The sequence below is a fragment of the Pteronotus mesoamericanus genome, unplaced genomic scaffold (assembly GCF_021234165.1).
Source record: "Pteronotus mesoamericanus isolate MK-2021 breed Mesoamerican mustached bat unplaced genomic scaffold, CSHL_Meso_final contig_73, whole genome shotgun sequence".
NCBI lineage: Eukaryota > Metazoa > Chordata > Mammalia > Chiroptera > Mormoopidae > Pteronotus > Pteronotus mesoamericanus.
In genome coordinates this window covers 5,004,534-5,025,932 of record NW_026555245.1, presented here as the reverse complement: position 1 = coordinate 5,025,932, position 21,399 = coordinate 5,004,534, and the positions used below count along the sequence as shown (strand labels likewise).

The 21,399-nt window shown below is 45.6% G+C and overlaps 1 protein-coding gene across 2 annotated transcripts in view; it reads right to left on the bottom strand.

The window, feature by feature from the left end:
- The window catches only part of FRMD3 (FERM domain containing 3), a 255,507-nt gene that overhangs the window by 44,002 nt on the left and 190,106 nt on the right, over positions 1 to 21,399 (bottom strand). For both annotated transcript variants that reach the window (XM_054582987.1, XM_054582986.1), the window contains exons 8-13: positions 21,276 to 21,364; positions 18,504 to 18,567; positions 17,567 to 17,655; positions 8,057 to 8,131; positions 7,676 to 7,744; positions 656 to 780 (exon numbers count right to left, since the gene is read on the bottom strand). In XM_054582987.1, the coding sequence (XP_054438962.1) occupies positions 656 to 780; positions 7,676 to 7,744; positions 8,057 to 8,131; positions 17,567 to 17,655; positions 18,504 to 18,567; positions 21,276 to 21,364 (511 nt within the window). The remainder of the gene's footprint in view (positions 1 to 655; positions 781 to 7,675; positions 7,745 to 8,056; positions 8,132 to 17,566; positions 17,656 to 18,503; positions 18,568 to 21,275; positions 21,365 to 21,399) is intronic.

The window sequence follows — 21,399 nt, the reverse complement described above, 5'->3', positions numbered from 1 at the left end:
AAGCACATATGTTACAGTTTTAAAAAATATAAGAACTTTTGGGTTGAAGTAGACTCTACATATTGGAGCTTGTAGAAAAGGACTTATGGAAAAGGGAATAAGAGGCTAGAGAAATACTGAAACAGAAAGGGGATGACAAGTGTGGAGATACTAGTGGATAATTCTTTATAACCACTCATTTAATTGTGATTATAGTCAAAAACTTTACGTCCAGTAAAGCTTTCCTCAATGACGGGAACGTTCTCAGTCTGAGGTATCCGAGCTGGTAGTCATTAGCCACGTGTGACTATTGAGCATTGGAAATCTAGTTTATGTGGCTGAGAGACCAAGCTTCTAATTTTAAACAATTTAAACTTAGTTTTAAATAGCTACACATGGCTAGTGGATACCATATTGGGCAGCGCAGGTCTAACATTATTGCTGCTTAACCATGTAATTTTAGGGATCCTCTGTACCACTGAACCCTCTCCATGACAAACTGACAGAACTCACAAAACAATGCAGTCTTCTATCTGCAAACAGCTTATTTACTAAAAACACAGTTTATGACTCACTCTGTCCCCCATCCCAACCATTACCCAGCATACCCAGAATTGGCGCCTTGATCATTCCTCCAGGGTAAGCCTGCAACGGTGGCCTCTGGAAGTGTACTTACCCTCACCCAGTGGAAGGTCCTCTTCCTGCTCACTGGGGGAAGGCAGCAAGGGCTGCAGCGGCTCCATGTTGATGATGAGCTGTTTGTTCAAGGAGTAGGAACTACGGCTCTGGGTAATGTTGGCTCTGAAAGCAGACACAAGCCAGATAGAGTTGGTTTCCACTGCAGACACGAGCCCCTCCATCTCCATCAGCTGCACAAGCTGGGAACTGCCTCTAGACTCTCACAGTGGATTAGGCCAGTGAAAGATGACATACCACTGAAGACACACAGCCCTTTTGAACCTTAAGGCCCTGACAAAATGTCCAAGTGGTCTAATGCAACAAAGTAAAAGAAAAAGTATCTCCCCATATGTCATCAGACTTGGGCAGGCTAGGTGACAACACAAGCATTTGAAAAAGAATGGTCTCACTGAACTAGACACAGAGAAAAATGAATAAAGGGCATGGCTCAAACTAATTTAATGACCACACACACACACACAGACATACACACACACACACACATCACACACACACACACACACAACCTCTATCTACTAGGCAGATGGCACAGATGTTGCATAGCTACGAGCTACTGTAGTGTCACTGGATGTACAACATCTAATAGCAATTTTTAACATCTCTGTTCAAACTCATATCCCAGTCACTAACCAGCCACAGAACTCAGCTCTGCCTTCTCCTTTTGCAAGGAGCATGTACGCATGCCGGTGGCTGTGTCAGGCAGCAGATGGCCAGGAAACCATGCAGGTGTCTCATCAAGACTATTGGCTAGCAGGTGGGAAGCCCATATACACTGCCAGATGCAGGGCGCCAGCTGTCTGGCCTGACAGAGAGGGAGGCGGGGCATCTCTGGTGGGTGTTTGAGCACCCTTCTTCTCCCCACAGTTTCTGTCCAAACCAAAACCAACCCATCCTTCAAAGATGGTATCAAATGTCTCCTTCCCCTTCACGCCCTCCCTAAACTGGCCTCACAACGCACTCTTTCTGTTCTATGCTCACTCTACTCTCCCTTCTTTTATAACTCACCACATTTGTCACCTCTGTCTCTCTGTAATAATGGTTGTACTAAACACAATGAGCCCCACCTTGATAAACTCCTGAAGGGCAGAGACTGAGCTACCTATTTTCATCTGCCTTACCTCACCTCGAGTGGCACCCTAGAGGGCTGTTCAGGTTTGAAACTAATTGCAACCCTGGCTTGACATAATTGGCATTTCAGACTGGCCAGAGTGTTCTCCAGGCCTGTTGACAGGACTGCCATATTCCCAGGTGGGAAACGGGGAAGGGGCATCGGGGAAGATCAGGATGCCTGTTAGCATCTTGAATTGAATCCCCCCCGCCAACCCCTGCTAACTGAAAGGAAATTTATGAGGACTTGCTTAACCATGGAGTTCTTTTCTTCATTATTTCGTTCTATAATTACTTATTTTGCAGTATGTATGTACTGGACAGTCGGCCTTGTTCTGGAGAACTGTGGTCCTTGCCTTATGTAACTTACTCTCTAGAACCACATTTTTCAAACTTTTTTGATTGAGCTCTACATTAAGAAACACGTTATATATCACCTCTCTGTACACACAAATACATGCACACTTGCAGGAAGACACACGACTAAAGTGAATGTTTCACGCAGCAATGGTAGCTACTGCTATGTGTGATTCATTAGGGATTTTTTTTCTATTCTGTTGCATTTTGTTTAAAGTGCTGGTCTTGACCTCTCTTTTCATGTCATGTCTTGTTAATGTGCGACAGCCACAACTGAAAAAACATGAATCTCATGGAGGAGACTGATGACTGAAGGTCCCATGGGAACACTAAGGAAGGCGCCTGATCCTGCCCTGAGTGAGGAAACACTCAGGAATGACTCCCCAGGGCAGGTGATGCCTCTGGCGAGCACAGGCAAGCATGGGGGAGTTCATGGGGAAAGAGGCGGAGATGCGGATTCCTTGCAGGGAGGAGGTAGAAGGAAGGAGTAAGGAGGGGAGATTACAATTTCCTGTGAGCAGTTCCTTCTTTCATTGTGAAGGGTTCCCATTTTTTAAGCTTTCATGGGATCTCCTCCGGACCTGTGGCCATTCATGACTGCAATCCTAGCTCTGCAGAGACACAGCATGTTGCCATGTTCATGTGAACTATGTAATAGCTCTCTGACCTCTGAAAAGCCCACCTAATCCATTCTTGCACAAACCAGCTCTGAGTCACTGTGTTTTATTTCTGACCATCCAGGCCAGCTTAGGGGGCAGCAGTCCTGTCCCCCAGAAATCACTGCATATGCTACAACAAGGAGGGTCCCAGAGTGAACATTTATGGAGAGTCTTTTGCTTCTCATCAACCTCCCCCCACCCCCACACATAACACTCTTCATTTGGAGATAGGAAGTGTCCTACTGCTCACCTCCCAACATTGCAAGGTCTGGGCAGGTGCCTAGTGCTGGGACAGGCTGAGCTCCCCCGGGGGGACCTCACAGGTGAACACCTGCTTGGCATTGGATGGTCAGGAGAACACTGACTCCACCCTTCCATTCATAAGCTACTCCTGTTTTGCAGTAGCAGAGGTCCGAGGCTAGGGTCCGGGCTCATCGGTGGTGCCTAGAGTGAGGCAGATGGTCCCTACTGTGGGTTGAAACCCTAAGACTATCCTAGTCTATGATTCAGAGATGAACATGACTTCCCTGATAAGTACAAGACTCGGATAAACCCAAAGGTAGGTACAACTACCTTTGTAGGGGTTTCCCTGACCACCAAGAATCCAGGGCTGCAGGCCTTGATACTAGGCACTAGCCCAGCTGGAGGGAAAGACTAAGCAAAACTAGAATCAAAACGCAAGACTCCCACCTTTTCCTACCAACTCCTTTAGAATCAAGCTTACCTTTTTTCTTTTCACCTAACTCTCTTCTTGGCTTCAAGAGCCCACCAGCACAGTTGTCCTACTAAACAATACCAGAATTCAAATTCTGGTATCCTAGTAAACATAATACCATAATTCAAATAGCCCTTTTTTTAGCTTACAAAGTGATTTGTATACACTGTAAGATAGGCAAGAAAAATACCATATTCACAGATGAGGAACTTGACCCTCAGTGAGGTTATGACTTGACCAAAGACACTGAGATGGGCAGACTCGGGACCAGTCCTGTGCTTTTGCTGTGCTCCACAGTGCCTTTCTGCATGATTTATCCTGCAGTGTCCCAGAGGAAACTCTGTCTGCCACCTCCAATGTCCCGCCACGTGTAGCTATCCAAGGTCTCACTGGGTCAGACAGTTCTCTCAAGGATGTGCTGACATTCCAATCAGCTCTCATCCCTCCCTTTACCCTGAGTTCCTGAGGTAACAGATGCCCTGGCTGGGGTCTCCCCAGGCCAGGTGAAGGTCCACACCGTGTTTCTCCACTTTCACAATCTACCCAGTGGCTGACTATGCAAATACACCTGACCCACTTTGCAGCCCACCGGTGCGTGCACTCCAGGCACAGAACAGTTTCCAGATGAAACTGTCATTAAGAACTCTACTGAGGCAGAACGGTTTCCTTCAAGAGATTCCCCTTCTTAGAGTACTCTAAGATTTGTTTTAAAAAATGACGGCAAAAAACGAAGTGACTAAAATGAGGTCCATGGAGTCCTGCACCCCTCCCTGGAACAAAAGAGGTGCTGCTGGCCTGTCATCAAAAACTCCATCTGAACAGACTTTAACATGAACATGTCTATCAGCTTCTAGCTCCCCATCTTTGGATGAGAGACAATAATAATATTATCACTATCTCACATTTGTATGGCCCTACATAATTTTTAAAACACTTTATCTTAATCCTCATAACAAAACTTAGAAGTTGGACAACGTAATATTAGAAATCTAATTTGACAGATGAGTAAACTTAACCCGATGATCTGAGTTTAGTGATTTATCCAAGACCACACAGCTGGTAAGCAACACAGCCAAGATTAGAACCCATTCATGATTCCTAGACAGGGTCTCGTTTTAGGTACAAATACTACCTCTGGGTGTCCTGTGATGGTACCTGCTATGCCCGGGTAGCTCACACAGCCCTCCCTGGGCTCACCAGGCCTCTGAGATAGGAGGTGATTCTCACCAGGTAGCTGGTCCAGAGAGATTTGATTGAGGAACTTGTCAGCGGCAAAGATCAGCCGACTAAAATTAGAGTTAGCATCTTCTCTTTTTTGGGGGGGAAAAAAAAGAAATACCCCAACACAGTGTTCTCAGTCTGTCTGCATCAGACTCTCTCTAGACACACACATCTCGGAAGAAGTAGCTGTTCATGAACTTGTCATTCTTTGAAGAGTAGAATCTCAAGTTTGAGGGAAGATAGCTAATTGAAGCCGTGTTGTCACCATTCTAGACTAGTAATCATCTCTGAACACCGCCAGAGAAAGAGAGCTCATTGCTGTACTCTCACTTTTGACAGCCACATCAAAGAAGTCAAAATAATTCAAAAATAAAATAATTGTTCAAGAGAAACACTTTTCTACCATGCAACTGGCTACTGGGAAGGAACCAGCATAGTGGCCCACATCGCCATGGCTCCTTGTGCCGCACCTCGCACAGATCTCAGGTCTCAGAAAATCACAGAGGTACTGCTGTCATCCCACACTCCCAGCTCATGCAACCACTCAGCAAGTATGTACCGACCTCCTACTATGTGTCTAGCACTGTGTTAGGTGGTGTTGGGGGATATGGTGATGCCCAAGATGAACACAAGTCTTGTCCTCTCACAGCTTGCTCTACATCATTAATTTAAATAACTAAAGTCTTCCTTGTATTGTCAGAGATTTGAGAGATACTCCAAAGGATGGAGGGCCAGAGGGGCATCCTGATGATATGAACTCACATACATGTAAAAGAGGGTAGTGAAAGGAAAAGGAGGATGCAAAAGTGCCTCCAGGTCTGTAGGTTCCTGCGTACAGTAATATCCTGGGGAATTTTAGAAGATTCCAGAAAAGGGAAACTCTAAATCAACTGATGCCTCATTTCCCATTCCTTCTGGTGATTTGGTCCACTCCAGAAAAAGCTTTTTTCATTAAGGCCAGTCTGCTTTCTTCACCCCCTTTCATCATCAGTTATCTGAAGCCTGTTGATTCGAAGCGTTAGTCCATGACCAGCCCCACGAACATCACCTGGGAGCTTGTTAGAAATGGCTAATACATGAATCAGAATCTGTTGTTAACTGGACCTGCAGGTGATCCCTGTGCAAGTTAAGGTTTGAGAAGCCCTGATCCAGGAAGCCTGAATTCCCATAAATTATTCAAACTTCAATTTAAAAGAGAAATACTTTTTAAAAAATTCTTTTCTGCTCTCATTAACCATCCCTAGACTGTAACTATAGGACTCTTGGAAAACTTATGTATTTGGAATGTCTCTCTGAAAGTACATTGTTAGAAACAGTTGAGTTGTCTACTTTGTGCTTGTGGCATCAGGAGAACTCCCCAAAACTATTTCTTCTTCCTTTTAAGATCAAACACCAAAGCTTCAAGTTGAAAGAAGAAAACCAAGCAAAGCCCCTGAGGCAGTCTGCCTCCCAGCTTCTAAGAGAATTCCAGAAGCTCTCAGGGTGGCAGAGGCTTCAGAGAAAAGCACAGGCCTAGCCCCCTCCCCAAACATGACCTTAGGTAAATCATTTAATTTCTCCAAGATACCAGTTCCCTTGTCTATAAAATAGAAGCATTAAACTAGGTTATCCCTAAGGTCATTTCCAGCCCAAAGATTCTGGGAAAGTTCAAATGATATGCTTTTATCATTTTGCCTTCTTTGTTTCTGTTGCACTGAGTAACCGTGATTTGAGGTGGAAGAAGGGCAATTTAAAACCCTATTTTAAAAATGACTGTTGTCCTTGATGGGTGGGGCTGTAAGACCTTCCCAGGTATTGCAGCACGGTGCTCCCCAGCCACGGTGCTCTGGCTTCCCACAGCCCACAGTTTTCTCCTGCTTCTCGGAGCGAGAGAGGCTGGCTCGGCAGGCTGGCATGTGACTGCTCCTCACAGGTCATCCACAACCAGGCAGGGAATTATTCACTGTGCGTACCTGCATGGGCTCTCAGGCCGATGGCAGTTCTGCCCCACCGTGTGGGAGAGAAGTGACGTCTGGACACCCATACCAGTACAGATGGGCCACACTCCCAAGAAGCCATGACCTCCCCCTGCCCACCAACCCCAGGGGACAAGGTGAGAAGAACCTAACTCACCCAGTCACCCTGGAAGAGAGAGGACATGGGGCAAATCTGAGCCTCAGGGAAACTCCTCCAAGTTCAAAGACAGGAAAAATGAACAGGTGCCAACTAGTGTGTGGGAACTTCCTAAAGAACATAACTTTTAATGACCTTGTCTTCAAAAGGGGAAGCATGATGATGAAAATGTTCATCTTCAAATGTTTAGCATATTCGAGGTTTAAGGTATATAACGACTTGTGTACATTGTGGCGGTACGAAGTCCAACAAGGCCAAGAGAATACTTGATATCTAAGAATTCCATGTACTGCCACCTTAATGAAGACGTGTACCCTTGAACCAATAATGGCCAAGTCCTCATTCCTCCGAGTGACCCTTGGAAACAGAGTTCAGTGAGAGAGGAGCATCCCACCTCATGGGAACTACCCTAGAAGGATTGAGGCTGACGGGAACCCACCACATCTGATGAACAGAGAGAGGAGTACAGGGCAGTTCCAAGAGGACAGAACAAGGGACTCAACCAGGAGGTGACACAGCCTTGCTTCACACACATCCTGCTTATTTATGTGACACTCAAGGGCAAACCAAGCCAATGACTCTCCACAGGACAAATAACAAAATGGAGCCCAGCTGCCCTCATGCCACAGCCTAGCCAAATCTGTCTGAGAGAGATTTCCGGGACAGTCAGAGGGCCATGCCTGGAACCACGGATGAAAAACAACATCGGGCCTGGCAGCTGGTGCCCTTACCCTCTTTCCTGCCATGCAGGATTTGGCAAAGCCAGTGCTTAAATCCCTCTGTCCATCCCAGAAGCCTCCCAGAGCCCTGGGAGCTGCCTACTCACCTGTGCACTTCCGGAGGCTCCCTCTGGATTTTGGAGCTCGCCTCCACCACCTCTTTGGCAACCTTACCACTGCAAAAGACAAAAACACGTGTCTGCGCACAGATGCTCAGAGTGGAAGGGGAGGGATGTGCACGTGTATTTTTTTTAAACCTCTCAGCGGTCTGACCCAGCTCTCAGAACCCACACCTCCCCGCTCCCTCCATGAGGGGAAGTTACTATGGAGTCTGAAGGTGCTCCTGAGCATAAAGGAGGAGTGAAGTGGAAAGGGAGGGCTGAAACAGGGGCGTAAGCCAACGTGCACAGATTTATAAACAAAACACTCAATATAAATGCCTGCCCCCACTGCAACCGTATCATCAAAATGGAGCCATGGATACCCACCTATATCGGAATCTACTTCCTTTAAAAAATATCTTGCTGCTTGACACAGTCTTGATCTGACTGGATTTTGCATACCTTTAAGAAAAAGCAAAGAAGACATGGTAGCAACATTGGAAAGTCCAAGTGGGATATGCTATCAAGTGTAGCAATCAGGTATTTCTGACTGCCAGAAAGAAATACATTTTATTGTGTGAGCTGGCAGGCACACACACACAAACTCGAAAGAAAAGTTTCACAAAAGAACAGTTAACTTGCACTGCATTTGCAATCTGATCTTTCCTGTGTTCTCTCTTTTCATTCTTTTTAAATATTAATGATGACCCATACATTTAGTCTCATAATCCATAACTGAGTCACAACCTGCAAAAAAGACAGACCATATCAATGATCAGAAGAAATTTTTTCCCCAATTTCTAGTTGAAAGATATGGAGATGATGGATAGTATCATGTGGCATCATTAAACTCCTTGCTACAGGGGAACTTACCTGCCTATACCAACACAGCAGCAAAAAACAGTTTCTTGGTGACACGGGTCGCTCACCGTGTCACAGAGAACGTACTGTGCACTACTGTGCAGTGCCCCAGAGAGGGCATGAGGAGCCCATGTTCCCCTGGAAATGGTCATTGGCTTCTGAGTATTTTCCTGGGTAAGTCACCATGACCCAGTGCCCTTTGAAAGAAGCCACACTGGTAAATGACTAAGATACATGAGGAACAAGAAGCCCCGCCAAGCCCTGATTCAGCACCTCTGCGCCCTGCCAGTAAATGCAAGCAAAAACAACAACAGCATTTTGAGAAACACTCCAGAACATGGGCTGCCCAGAGGCCACACACACGGCACTAAAGTACTGTGATAGCGGAGAAGGCCTCCACACCAGTCGCTCTACGCCTTGTGCAATTAAATCCAACAAGGTAGAAAGAATGTTCTCCTGGAGTTCAGAATTATTTTTTAATATTGACACACAACAACCTCAATTTAAAAAACCCACAGTACGAACAATGTACTCTGCTCTATAATTCTGAGTAAAGATGTGCACACAGCCAGGGCTCCAGCTAGAAGTCTCTGTGCGGGCAGTAATCCCTATCCCCAGCCTCTCGAAGCCTTCATTCATTGGCTCAGCAATCACTAACCAAACGCCTAGCCCACTCTGCACACCATACTATGCTCAGGAAAGATTCACATTCTCCGTATTTATGAAGTGTAAGGTCTAGAGAGGAAATGAATATTAATCTAGAAGTCACACGAATAAGTGACAAATGTAAATTCCAAGCTGTGGTGCATGCTCTGAGAGAAAAGATGCAATGAGTGTAAGGTGGGGGGACTGATCCAGTCTGGGGGCCTGTCTAAGGGAGGGACATATGAGCTGAGGTCCAGGGCTGGGATCCCAGGCAGGTAGTGGGCAGTGTTCTGGGCAGAAGGCCCACAATGCACAAAACCTTGAGCCTGAGCACTGGAGGAACTAAAAGGAAGATCTGATGTGCATTTTCCCATGTTATTTTGCTATTATTATTTCTCTTTCTCTCCTTCTCTCTCCCTCTGGCTGTCTTTGTTAAGGATTTTAGTCTTTGTCCTCAGAAAAATGGAAAGCTACAGTAAAAATCTTTTGCAAAGAAGCCCCGTCTCCTGACCACCTCTGCAAACAGCCTGAGCCAGCAGAGGAGGTCGTTGACTACAAAGGATGAGCAGGGACAGGGAGATGGACAGAGAGGAGGCCTGAGGAGGGGGTGCCTGTCAAGGCAGAGCCCAGAGAACATGGAATAGGAGCCCTAAAGATAGGCGGGAGCACGTGAGACCACATCTCAGACCATCCGACCCTGGGACAGACCTGCTGGCTGCTGGCCAGAGCTGGGCGACAGAACGCACCTAGTATAGAGGAGAAAAGTCCCCAGTAAGCTCAGTAAAAAATGTCCTGCTGGGTCCCCTTTGTCCTGTGAGGACTCACCTGCTCCAGGCCCATGAGTCCCCCATATCCCCTGCCCTAGAGAGTTGCAGGTGGGCCTGAAACATGTTCCACTGGAGTCTGAGAAAAGAGCCACCCCTACCTCCCTCAGCAGGACTGTTGTTCCCAAGACCTCAGAGGTAAACAGAAGAGAAACCTTTAAAGAAGCCTCTGTGCCAGGTAGCTCAGTTGGTTAGAGCATTATCCCATACACCAAGGTGGTGGGTTTGATCCCCGGTCTGGGCACATGCAAGAATCAACCAATGAACGCATAACTAAGGTGCAAAAATGAAGCAGTGTTTCTCTCTCCCTTTCTCTCTCTAAAATCAATAAACTAAAAAAAAATTAAAGAAGCCTCCATATTTTGTTACTTATTTTGCTGTTGCTGTTAGCGTTGACCTAGGTTCCTAAGGATCTTGGGGGCAAGGTAGTCTGCTAAAAAGAAGATTAAGAGTCTTGGAGTGTTTGAAATTCAAACCCAGCTCTGTGCCCAGATTTTAGCAGCTCCCAGGGGTGCGGCTAGCACAGCAGCTCCAGTGACCCTCTTCTGGGGACAGGTGGGCGGCTCTAGTTTTTGCTGATTCAACCTCAGGTCCCTTGAGGAGGCCGCTGCCTTCTCCTGACACCCAGGACTGGGGGAGGGCTCTGCACTGCGTGGAACATTACCCCGCGGAGTGCCTCGAGGAAAACAGGGCAAAAGACATATTTCACAGAGAAAGCCAATAGCTGTCTGCCCAGGACGAGAGAAGTGAAAAAAAGCGTTGGCCTTTTTCTGGCAGCTGATTGCTCTTGGTGATTATTTGTGGCATTTGATTTGCTCAGAGGCACTCTCCTAAGCACTGCCTCCAATTCCCTCCCAAATACCCAGGTGGACTCCCTATAATGTCTGGGTTGAGATCTTCCACGGAATTTCCCCAGGGAAGCTGATTCTGAGAGCTTGAACAACACAAACCCACTGGGAACTGGGAAACACAGGCAGCAGGACAGAAGGACAAGGTCAGGGGAAGGAGAAAGGTCGACTTTTCCCCAATGCTGGCCGAGCATCAGCAGTACCTGGAACACGGGATAAAAACACTGGCCATCAGGCTCCATCACTGGAGTCTCATTCAGTGAGTATGGAGAGGAGCCCAGGAGTTAGTATTTGTACCAAACAGCCCAAGGCCATTCAAAGGCTGCCCACTTGCATTTGAGAACCTCTGAGTTCCAATATTCTCCTTTAAATGACCCAAGAGGTGGCCTTTTAACTGAAAGAGCAAAGGTCGAGGTTCCTACCTCCTGTTGGTCCTGTGACCTTAGTCAAGTATTATAGTTTTTCTGGGTCCCAATATTTCCACTAATTTTTAAAAGGGGGAGGGTAGTATAATACCCTCTAATTCATCGAGTTCTGAGGAGGATTAAATGATTTGAAAGCACCTAGCATACAACCTTCTCATTATATATGGTTTCTGTCCCTCTCTCCCTAATACCACTCCCAAAACCTCCCCATTGCCTTCTCATGATGGTGCTACCAAAGCCAATTCTCTAAATCACAGAAATTCCAGGGAGCCGTGTCACACCCTGAAAGCGAATAAAAACTCCTTCCTGCCCGAACTCTAGCTGACACCTTCCAGAGCTGTTTCCCTGGCTCTCCCATCAACAAACCCACAGCCAAAGTCTTCTTCCCACTAAAGGCAAACACAGGCACAACTGAGTTAAAACAGCAATTCTCTCTCCTCGGGCCTTCCTCCCTACCTGCCTTCCCCCCACTTCACCTCCAACTCCCCATCAAATATCCCAGCACAGGAACACTGACTTCTCAAACATCCAACCTCAAAGAAAAATCCAGACAGTAGCCAATTTACCAACATCTGATCTGACTACTCTGAATTCAGATAGTGGCCTGGTCACTACTTACCTTTCTGCTGACACAGCTCTTCGCCACCCCTCATTCCAGACCTGCCAGGGCAGCCACAGTACCCAGAGACCCATGGCTCTAGTGGATTTTCCTGCCCAGCCCTGCCATCAAAGCTGTGTTTTAAATGGGGTAACCCATGCAGACATTGCCTGGAACATGCAAAGTGTTCGCTAAGTGTGGGTATCAATGGTGCACACAGCACAGCACTGCAGGGGCACATCGCTCCTCTCCCTGCTCCTAACTCATCTCCTCTGACACCTGCTACTACAGAGGCTGGGCATGAGGCCAGGTGAGGGGCTAGGGAGGAAAAGGGGGACCCTTGGGTGGTGCTCTAAGAGGCCACCTCTAGAATTAACAATACAATCTCCCATTTTATCATGGTTTACAGTTTCTGGAGTAATCATAACAATAACAACATATGTCTTTATTGAGCACCTACTATGGGCCATGCACCATCCAAAGCACCGTAAGCATACTGATCTATTTTATGCTTACAGCTCTCTTCGAGGAAGAAGCAATCCATACTTCTACATGAGGAAATTGAGGCACAGAGGGGTTCAGTCACCTAACTATGGTCACCTGATAGAAGCTGGAGAAACCAGGCTGCAAACCCAGGTCTATCTGCATTTTTAAAAGAGTGCTTTAGTTGTGCAGATTTTCAGACTTCAGAGGGCAGCAGAATCACCTGGCAGGCTTTAGAAAATACAAGTTTCTGACTCAATAAGTCTGGTATGGACCCAGGGGTGCATTTGTAACAAGTTACCAGGAAATGCTGATGCTGGTCCAGGGGCCCTACTTTGAGGCTCACTTGACTTGGGCACTTAACCCTAGACTGCGCATCCGCACCACCCGAGAATTTTTATTACTACCAGCATCTAAACCCCTCATCCTAAATTCTGAATTTTTCAAGTAACAGCTTTATTGAGATATAATTCACATACCATAAGGTTTACCCTTTTAGACTGTACACGTTAGTAGTGTTCATTATAATTCACAGTTTAAAAATTCATCGAAAAACATTTTCGTCACCCCAAAAGTACCGTCCTATAGCCAATGGCAATTACTTTCTGTTTCCCTTCCGCTCCAGTCCTATACAACCACTAATATACTTTCTGTCTCTAAAGATTTGCCCATTCTGGATATTTCATATAAATGGAATCATTTAATACGTGGTGTTTCATGACTGGCTTCTTTTTACTTAGTGTAATGTTTCCAAGGTTCATCCGTATTGTAGCATGAATCAGTACTTCACTCTTTTTATAGCCAAATAATATTCCATTGCATTCACATTTCTTTTATTCTTTCAGCTGCTGATAGTCATTGGGTTTTTTCATTTTTAGCTACTCTGAATAATGCTGCTGTGAACATTCATAAACACTTTTGTAAGGATCCAGATTCTGATTTAATTGGGTCTGGGGTAGGGCCCATAGGGTAGGTGTTTTTCAGAAGTTCCCTCGGGTCATTCTAATGTGCAGTCATGGCTGAGAACCCCCTGCTTAGAACCTTATTATTCAAAGTGTGGTCCAGGGACCTTCAGCCCAGCATCACCAGGGAACTTATTAGAAATACGATTCTTGGGCCCCACCCAGATCTATGAATCAGAGGTCAGAGTCTAACAAGACCTCTGCGATGTGTGGTTCATTTAAGTGTGAGAAGCACTGATTCCCAGAGCTACTCGGGGTCCTTGCCTACCAAGTGTAACATGGTTCCACTGACAAAATCCACACCAAACTCTGAATGAGGAATTTATTAGGACTGCCTTCATCCCCTGCACACACGCCACACAAAACTGGGGTCAGAGAGTCTCTTTTGACCTCCACCATGTTCCCAGTTCCCAGCACAGTTCACAGCAAAAGCTGGTATGGGATAAAGATTTGTCGACTGGAAACACCGGTGACCAATGAGCCCTTCTGTGTGTCCACTGTGCTTTCAGGGGACCAGCACCCAGAAATGGTGAGTTCTAGGGCTCTGGGGGTACAGCACCTAGAAAATACATGGCACAAAGGAAGCTCTGAAATGGTGACTAAGACTATGTCAGGGATCCCATGGGGTTTGGAGCAGGAGGAAAAAAATCAGAGTTTCTGTATCTGGGCTCTGTTCCCAGGCAGCAGCTCTCAGAGCCAGGGCTTTCAAATCTGATCAGTGGCCCTGGGCCAGCTGACAACCAACAACCCATTCACGGGTTGAAAGCACACTTGGGAATTCCTGCCCACTGGGCCTCCCGGTTCCCATGGCAGGTGAACTGAAAAGGAGGGACAAAGCACCCCCGACCCAGGAAAAAAGGCCAGGGCCTTGCTCTGCCCACCAAAATGATTAAAGCACAGTGCCAGCCGGCCAGGCCTGGAAGCAAGGCCAGGACCTCTGCCTGGGGAAGGGACGGTGCCAGGGAGGAAGCAGGCACCCACCCTGAGGCTAACAGAATCAGAGCCTTCACAAGTGAAAGGGCTGGGCTGTGCAACCAACTGGCACTCAAAAAACTGTCATTGTTAGTGGAGGGGGTAGTTGTGGCAGTCCCAGTAGCAGCTACTATTCATTGATGGTCCATGTGCCTGGCAGAACGAAACACTGCAAGACACATGTTACCAATCACATTTTACAGGTGAAAAATAAAGATGAAGCTCCAAGAGTTCAAGTGCTTTGTTCCAGGCCACATTGCTGTGAAGTGACAGAGTCAAGATTCAGACCCAAGCCTGTTCACTTGCAAAGCCGACACTTGTTAACACCAGCCACAGTGAGACAAGCAAAGCAAGCCTGAGTCCCAGCCCCCACCAGCTGACTACTGAGAAGGCTGGGGCCAGGGACTTGCCCAAGGTCACAAAGCTGGCTCCGAACAAGCAGTGTCTTTCCTTCTCCCTAAGGAACAGGGATGGTTATGGGATAATGGAGGAACAAAACGTTCTGGAACATCTCAGATCAGTACAAATATTAGGGATTAGAAGTTCTAGCAAGAGAGAGGGGGTAGCATGGCTTAACGACAGCAGAGGTGCTGATGCAAAGACTCAGTCACCTGGGTACACTGCCACTGTGCTCACAGGTAAACTGCCTGGGTCCTCCGAGGCATTCACAGATGACTGGCACTGATTTCGCTAATATGCCTAGTTAGCCTATTCAGCAGCAGAATTATCATATTGACTTCATTGCTAGCTGCCAGGTAATGACTGTACCCCAAAATGTACAAAACAGATTCCCCAGATTGCAGTTTCTTCTCTCCTCCTTTCTCTCTCATCTGTTCAGTTCTGTTTTTGCCTTTGACTCCATCTACCAACTGGCACTCTCACACATGATAAAACAGCATGTGTGTAAAAGACTAATTAATGTCCTGACTTATTCCTTGATAGAAGTCCCATGATCTCACTAAGGATTTTCAAGGTTGTGCTGCTTCCAAGTAGGCCTTAGAGAGCTGGCGCAAGAAGCCCGTGTGCCGGGTGGCCTCCTCTGCTACCCACTCCTTATACCTGTCCGTGGATCAGTAGCAATCAGCCCCACCTAGTGCTCCTCTGCCACCTTTTCAACGTGGCTGAGCCCCAAGATCTCCTGGCTCCTCACCACCTCTGTGTCTATTTCATTCACCTACCCTCTGCTCCAGCCTTGTGGGACTACTCACCTTCCCAACATGTCTTCCGGGTACCACCCTGGTCCCGTATTCAGAATGCCCTTCGTCCACCTCAAAGAGCCTTCTTTTTACTTCCTAGGTCCTCCTGCAGCAACATGCACCCTCTTCTCTGGACCCCTCTTTAGCCTTTCATTTGCATTTCCCTTTCAGTCTCTATCATGAACTACAAATCTCCTTGCAAGGGAACCATGCCTTATCAATTTGATCTAATAACCCTCTTTTGAGTGCCTGGGGTGTTTAGGAAATACAAAGATAAAGAGAACCTAGTCCCTACTCTCAGAGAGATCAGATCCAATGCAGATATAAAAATCTACAATAAAAGAACGGCATGCTATATCTTGTTTTGCCTTTGTTTCAAGATTCTATCTACTAACTCCCTTATTTGCAAGACAATAGTTATTCAAAATAATTAAATGTCTCTCAATTATTATTTGACAGGAACCAGATGATTTTATTAAAGAGGAACAGAAGAGTTTCAACAGCTTAAGCTTCAAAACAGTTTATCACTTTCTCAAAGAGTTAAATATAGAGTTACCCTATGACCTAGAAATTATACTCCTAGAAATAAACCTAAGAGAACTGTCCAAAGAAAAAAGTTATGTGGATTCTGATAGCAGCATTATTCATAATGCCTAAAAAGAGGAAACAACCCAAATGTCCATCAACTGACAAATAAATAAACAAAAGATGGTATATCTAAACAACGGAATATTATTCAGCCATAAGAAGCAATGAAATACTGAGACAGGCTACAACATGGAAAGTCCCAGGCAAACTGGGACAACTAGTTACCCAAGCTCCTGAGGAAAAGCAAGAAATGGATGAATGGTCTCCTGTACCCAGGCCCAACTCTGGTCGCCAACAAATACCACAGGATTCTCTCTTTTTTTTTTCCCCCATACCAAGCTTTGCCTACAGTTCTTTTTAAGCCAAAGAGTTCTGTGGCTGAAGGGGTTTGTAAATTATTATCCAAGCCATCATCCTCCTAATGGTCCTCAGCCAAAGCCCAGGAGTTCAGAGATTCACATTCTCACAGAAGTGAGTCTAATGAGTAAGATAGAATCTCATGTGGTTTGACGAGAAAGGCTGAGAAAAAGCCACCGGATGAGCTCCAGGGGTCGGCAATGCTGATACCCTGCAGTCTGGACCAACTTCTGGACTGTGTCGATCACCGCTGCTCTTCCAATTAGCAAGTGTATCTCAAAGAGGAGATGCTGGAACTCAGTGAAAAGATCCTAAATTTGAACCTCTTTGGAAACCTGACAGCTTTATGCAAGGTTTCTGAAGCCCTGCCCAGCCAGCACTGACTTTCTATGATAGGCTCTGGTGGCATTCCACCCATAAAACTTTGGCTCTCGTCTCTATATACTGAAGGCTTCTTACTATGAACACGTGTGACTCTCTGCCAAAGGTTTCTTTTTTTGGTCGTGAGTGTACATTCAACCCAAGTCAGAGTAGGCCAGAAGTGCCAGAGAGTATCAACTCTGCCTACAAAGTGGCCCTCAACCAAAAGAAATGAAGAATCTGTAAATAAACAGCCCAACTCCCTTGTCAGTCAGTGGGTGAGCTTTGAGGCACATTCTACCATCTGCCAGAGCTCCCCTGCAGAGCAGAGCCCAGCTGCCCGCAGTAGTGACCTGCTCAATAGCGCCCTCCTGCACTGCCTCTTTCCCCGTCTCCTTTCCCCACTCCCCAATTGGTATGTTCAGTGATCATATCCCAGAGAAACCACTTGCACTGAACTCTTCTCAAGATCTGCATCTGAGAGGGGCAGCCAACCAAATATAGATCCTGTGGCATGTTGAATGGAAATAGCAATGACAACACACACACACACACACACAGAACAATTCCATGGGAAACGCCTAGCAGGGAGCTCAGGACTTGCTTGACCCAACAGTGCTAAGGAGTCACCCTGAACAATGCACCCAAATTTCTAATTCATTTTAAAAAATAAAAAGGGCTCTATTAAAAGAAATGAATGTGGAGCTGTTTGCAAAATATAAAAGAGTTCTACGGGTGTTTTTAAAAACCTATGATTAAATAAATAAAAGCTACTTACTTATAAAAGGCCTGGTTCTCCACCCCACATTTCCAAAGATGTTTGCAGGCAGCTGGTGTTGAAGTATGAAATGCCAACATGGCTTTCTTCTAATAAAAAAAATAACAAAACAAAAAAGAGTGTGTTAGAGTTTATGGTTTTCATATTTTTCCTTCAGTACATACCTATTTGTATCCCAACGCCTACCAAACAGATTTCAAGTGTTTTTAAAATGGTATTCCCTCCATCCCACGACCCACCTCACCCTTTGCAAACATCACTAATCTAACCAGGCCCTGTTTCTAACTTTTAAAAAAGCAGCCTCATGATCTTCAACTCTGCAGGCATTGCCTCCTCTCAATCAGACTTGGATTATTTTAAGACCTTACTTGTCAGCCTTGAATAATTAGTGCATAAACTGAAAATGCGGTCAGGAGACTCTGCAAACTTCCAGACCTAGCCCTAGGTTCCAAGTTTCAGTAATGCCCTCCTCCCAAATGTGTTCCCTGGTGAACCCAACCTATATCTGGTAACTCCTTTACTTTAAAATTCTTGGATCTTACAGATTCTGTTTATAAAACTCTACCCATCACAGGTTGGTATCTGGCTTGGTAAGTATTCTTCACTCATCTCATAGATCTGTATTTCAGTAGATTACAGACGTATGGGAAGCCCCACTTGCCAAATCTCAAGTCCATCCCAGTCTATTTTTCACACAAGGGTATCCGCTCCGCATTGTTCACTAACTCTATTCTTAAATGTGCAAGCCCAGTGTTTATTTGTTTACCTCTCAAATATTCTCAGCATATAGTTTCCATTATCACCACAAACTTTAAAGTCATGGTCTTCAGGGGCTATAATGCTACAGGCAGGTTTTATGCTTAAATCTCTCTCATGGGCACACGTGTACGCATGCACATTCACACACAATAACAGAGTTAGAAAAGCAGTATCTGACCTCCTTCTGGGTACCAATCACATAAAATGTCTTCCCTTCAAACTTCAATTTGCAGACATCTGGCCTAAGGAAAAAAAAAAAACTTTGGGTGAGAAGAAAAAAACAAGTGGCAACTTAACCAAGGTACCTGGCTTTCCCATAGGTATACGGCTGACTCACAAATGCCAAGCGGACTGCACTGAAACAAGATACTTATCATCGGTGAAGGCCAAGTGAGCAGGGAAAAGCCCCCAAGTGAATTATACAGCCATTTTCTTCCCAAGAGAGGATCCACAGGCAGCTCGACTATTTACTCCACTCTTTTACATTTAAGCTGCACCTTTCTTTCAAGGAGCTCCAGAGGTCTCATGAACCTTAACGACCAAAACAAGGATCGGCCAGCCCAGGAAGAATGCGGTGATTTCAGATTCAGTTAGTGAAATGACATGGATTCACAATATCTGATCCCCCACCCTCTCACATTCATCTCTAAGAAGGACACACACCATGCTGTGAAATTCTCATTCCTGCTCTCCCTGCTTATAGAAGAGTATTTCATTATGTATTGAAATGCTCAGAATTGTGAGGACAGCTTGATGAATGGGCATCTTAAGAAGCTGCTTGATTAAAATCTGCCTGAAATGCAGACACCAAGTCACCTTCTTGGTGAGAAAGTATGTGTGAAGGGGAGGATTCTATTTTTATTCCTTTGATCTAATTTCTCAGATAGTGATGGTGGGTGCCCTGTGCTTTTCCTAGGAAATAAAGCACAGTGAGGTCACATTAAGTGGTCTTAATTTAGGTAGAGGATTTGCAACAGTGACAAAGCCCAATGGATGTTTAAAAAAACAAACAAAAATTCCCCAAGGATCAATGTGAGAAAACAGTTTGTTTTAGTAACAATACATGACTATTAGAAACCCATGTGCCTAATCAGAGGCTGGGAAGGGTGGGGTTGGCATCAGCACCCCAGCAGGAACACCAAGACGCAGAACATAGAAACAAATGGTCAGATTGTCCATCTCAGCTCTTGAATGTACCCAGGAAGAAACTGAGGTCCAAGGAGGGGAAAGACTTGCAATTAATCTGCACTTGAGATGTGTCCAGTTCTAACCTACACAAGCAATTTAAAACCTGAGGCTCTAACACTCTTCAGGACCCCAAAGCCTTTGATAGCCCTAGGGTGGAATGGAGGAAGTCCCCCAATTACCCACACTCCCCAAAGACAGTAGAGAACTTATCCTGGAAAAGGGTTGAAAGTACCAATTGAGTAAAAGGCAATTATAGACAGGCCAAGGAAGATACTTAGAGAAACTGGGCATCTTAGAGAGGGCTGATCATGAAGAAGAGCAGAAGGTGGAGGGAGAGGAGCGGACATAAGCTGACTGATGCTAGTCTAGTAAAGAAGGTTTGAAAGGGACCTAAGAAGAGAACGCTAAGAAGGTAAGGAGGGCACCTTGATAATGAAGGGCTAAAAGAAATCCTGGAGTGATAGAGCCATGAAACTGAAATTCAGGTAAGTGCAAGAGAGCCTTTTCTAACTCAGGAATGAGGATGGATGCCCATTGGCCCATCAAGAAGGACTTCAGATTCAAGCACTCAAGCCAAAGAAGTGAGTGCATGGCTCAGTGAGATGCAACAAGGCTGACAAACCTCTCAGGGACTATCAGAGAGGGCAGTGAATCAGCTGAAGGTATGAACAAGACTACTCCTTTCCAATATGCCATCACACATGAAATGTTCAGCCTTCTTCACTCTTTACCAAAACCACGTTGCTCCTTGATTGGACAGAGTGGGTGCTGCAGGTCACCATACTGCCACTTCTTTATTGACACAATCTAGGTTTTCTTCTTCCTCGGGGTCATGTACTCATACACATCATGCTCTTCCCAATCCCAAGAGGATGAATCTTGGTTCTACCACCCAGTCAGGAGTTCCCATTCTTCTCAGAAGGATTGCTTTAAGTAGATACTTGTGACTCAATCCTGCCTCACCGGGTATACAGGAAGCCTCCTACAGGGCTTCTGAAAAGGTTATACTTGTTTTACTAGTAGACACATGGAAGGGCTGCTGTCCTTCCAGGCCCTGGGTGTTGCTCTGTGAAGATGTTAAGGCCAGAGAAGCAACATGACCATGCCATTTTATGAGCCTGGGGACAAAGGCTACCACCCTGTAATGGCAAAAAAGAAAATGGAGAGACCCACATCCTACAAAGTGTTGTTGGACAGTGAAGTTAAAGGTCCACGGAACTGTCTGAGCTCTGTAACTTTTGCTGTGTCAGATACTCAGTCCTCTTATTGGTAAGCCACTGTGAGCAGATGTTACTGTTACTTTGACCAAAAGCATCTCATTAATACACTGGATAACAAAAACTAAGCCAGCAGCAAGGATCGAACAGAATAGACTGAAGTGAATGGGAGGGACTGGGCCCTGTTGCTCAAGGAAACTAGCACCTTTACCCGCCCTGACCACCCCCTTCCCTGCACCCTGGTCACCGTCTAGTGAGAAAACACTGGACACCTTCTCTTCAGAGGCAGAGCCCCTGAGCTCAGGACACACCCAGGTCTCCTGAGTTGACTCCTCAGCTTGACAAATCCGATTCCCTCCTAATACAGGGCAACCTAGATTGGGTTTCACTTATAAATAATAAATCCCTTTGTAATGAAGTTCCCAGGCAAAGAAATGAATACCAGGCATCCTATCTGACATCTCAAAAAAAAAAAAAGTCAAAATTGGGGAAAGAAGAATAAGATTAAGAAAAATGGTAAGCCAGTTTTCAAAAAAAGTATTCACCATTTTATCAAATGGATTCTCTTATTTCCCTGGAATACCACAAAGCCTGCAGCCGTGAATCCCAAAAACGTCGTTGTCCCTGTTGAATCCTGAAAAATAAAACAAAATAAAAACATATTTAAAT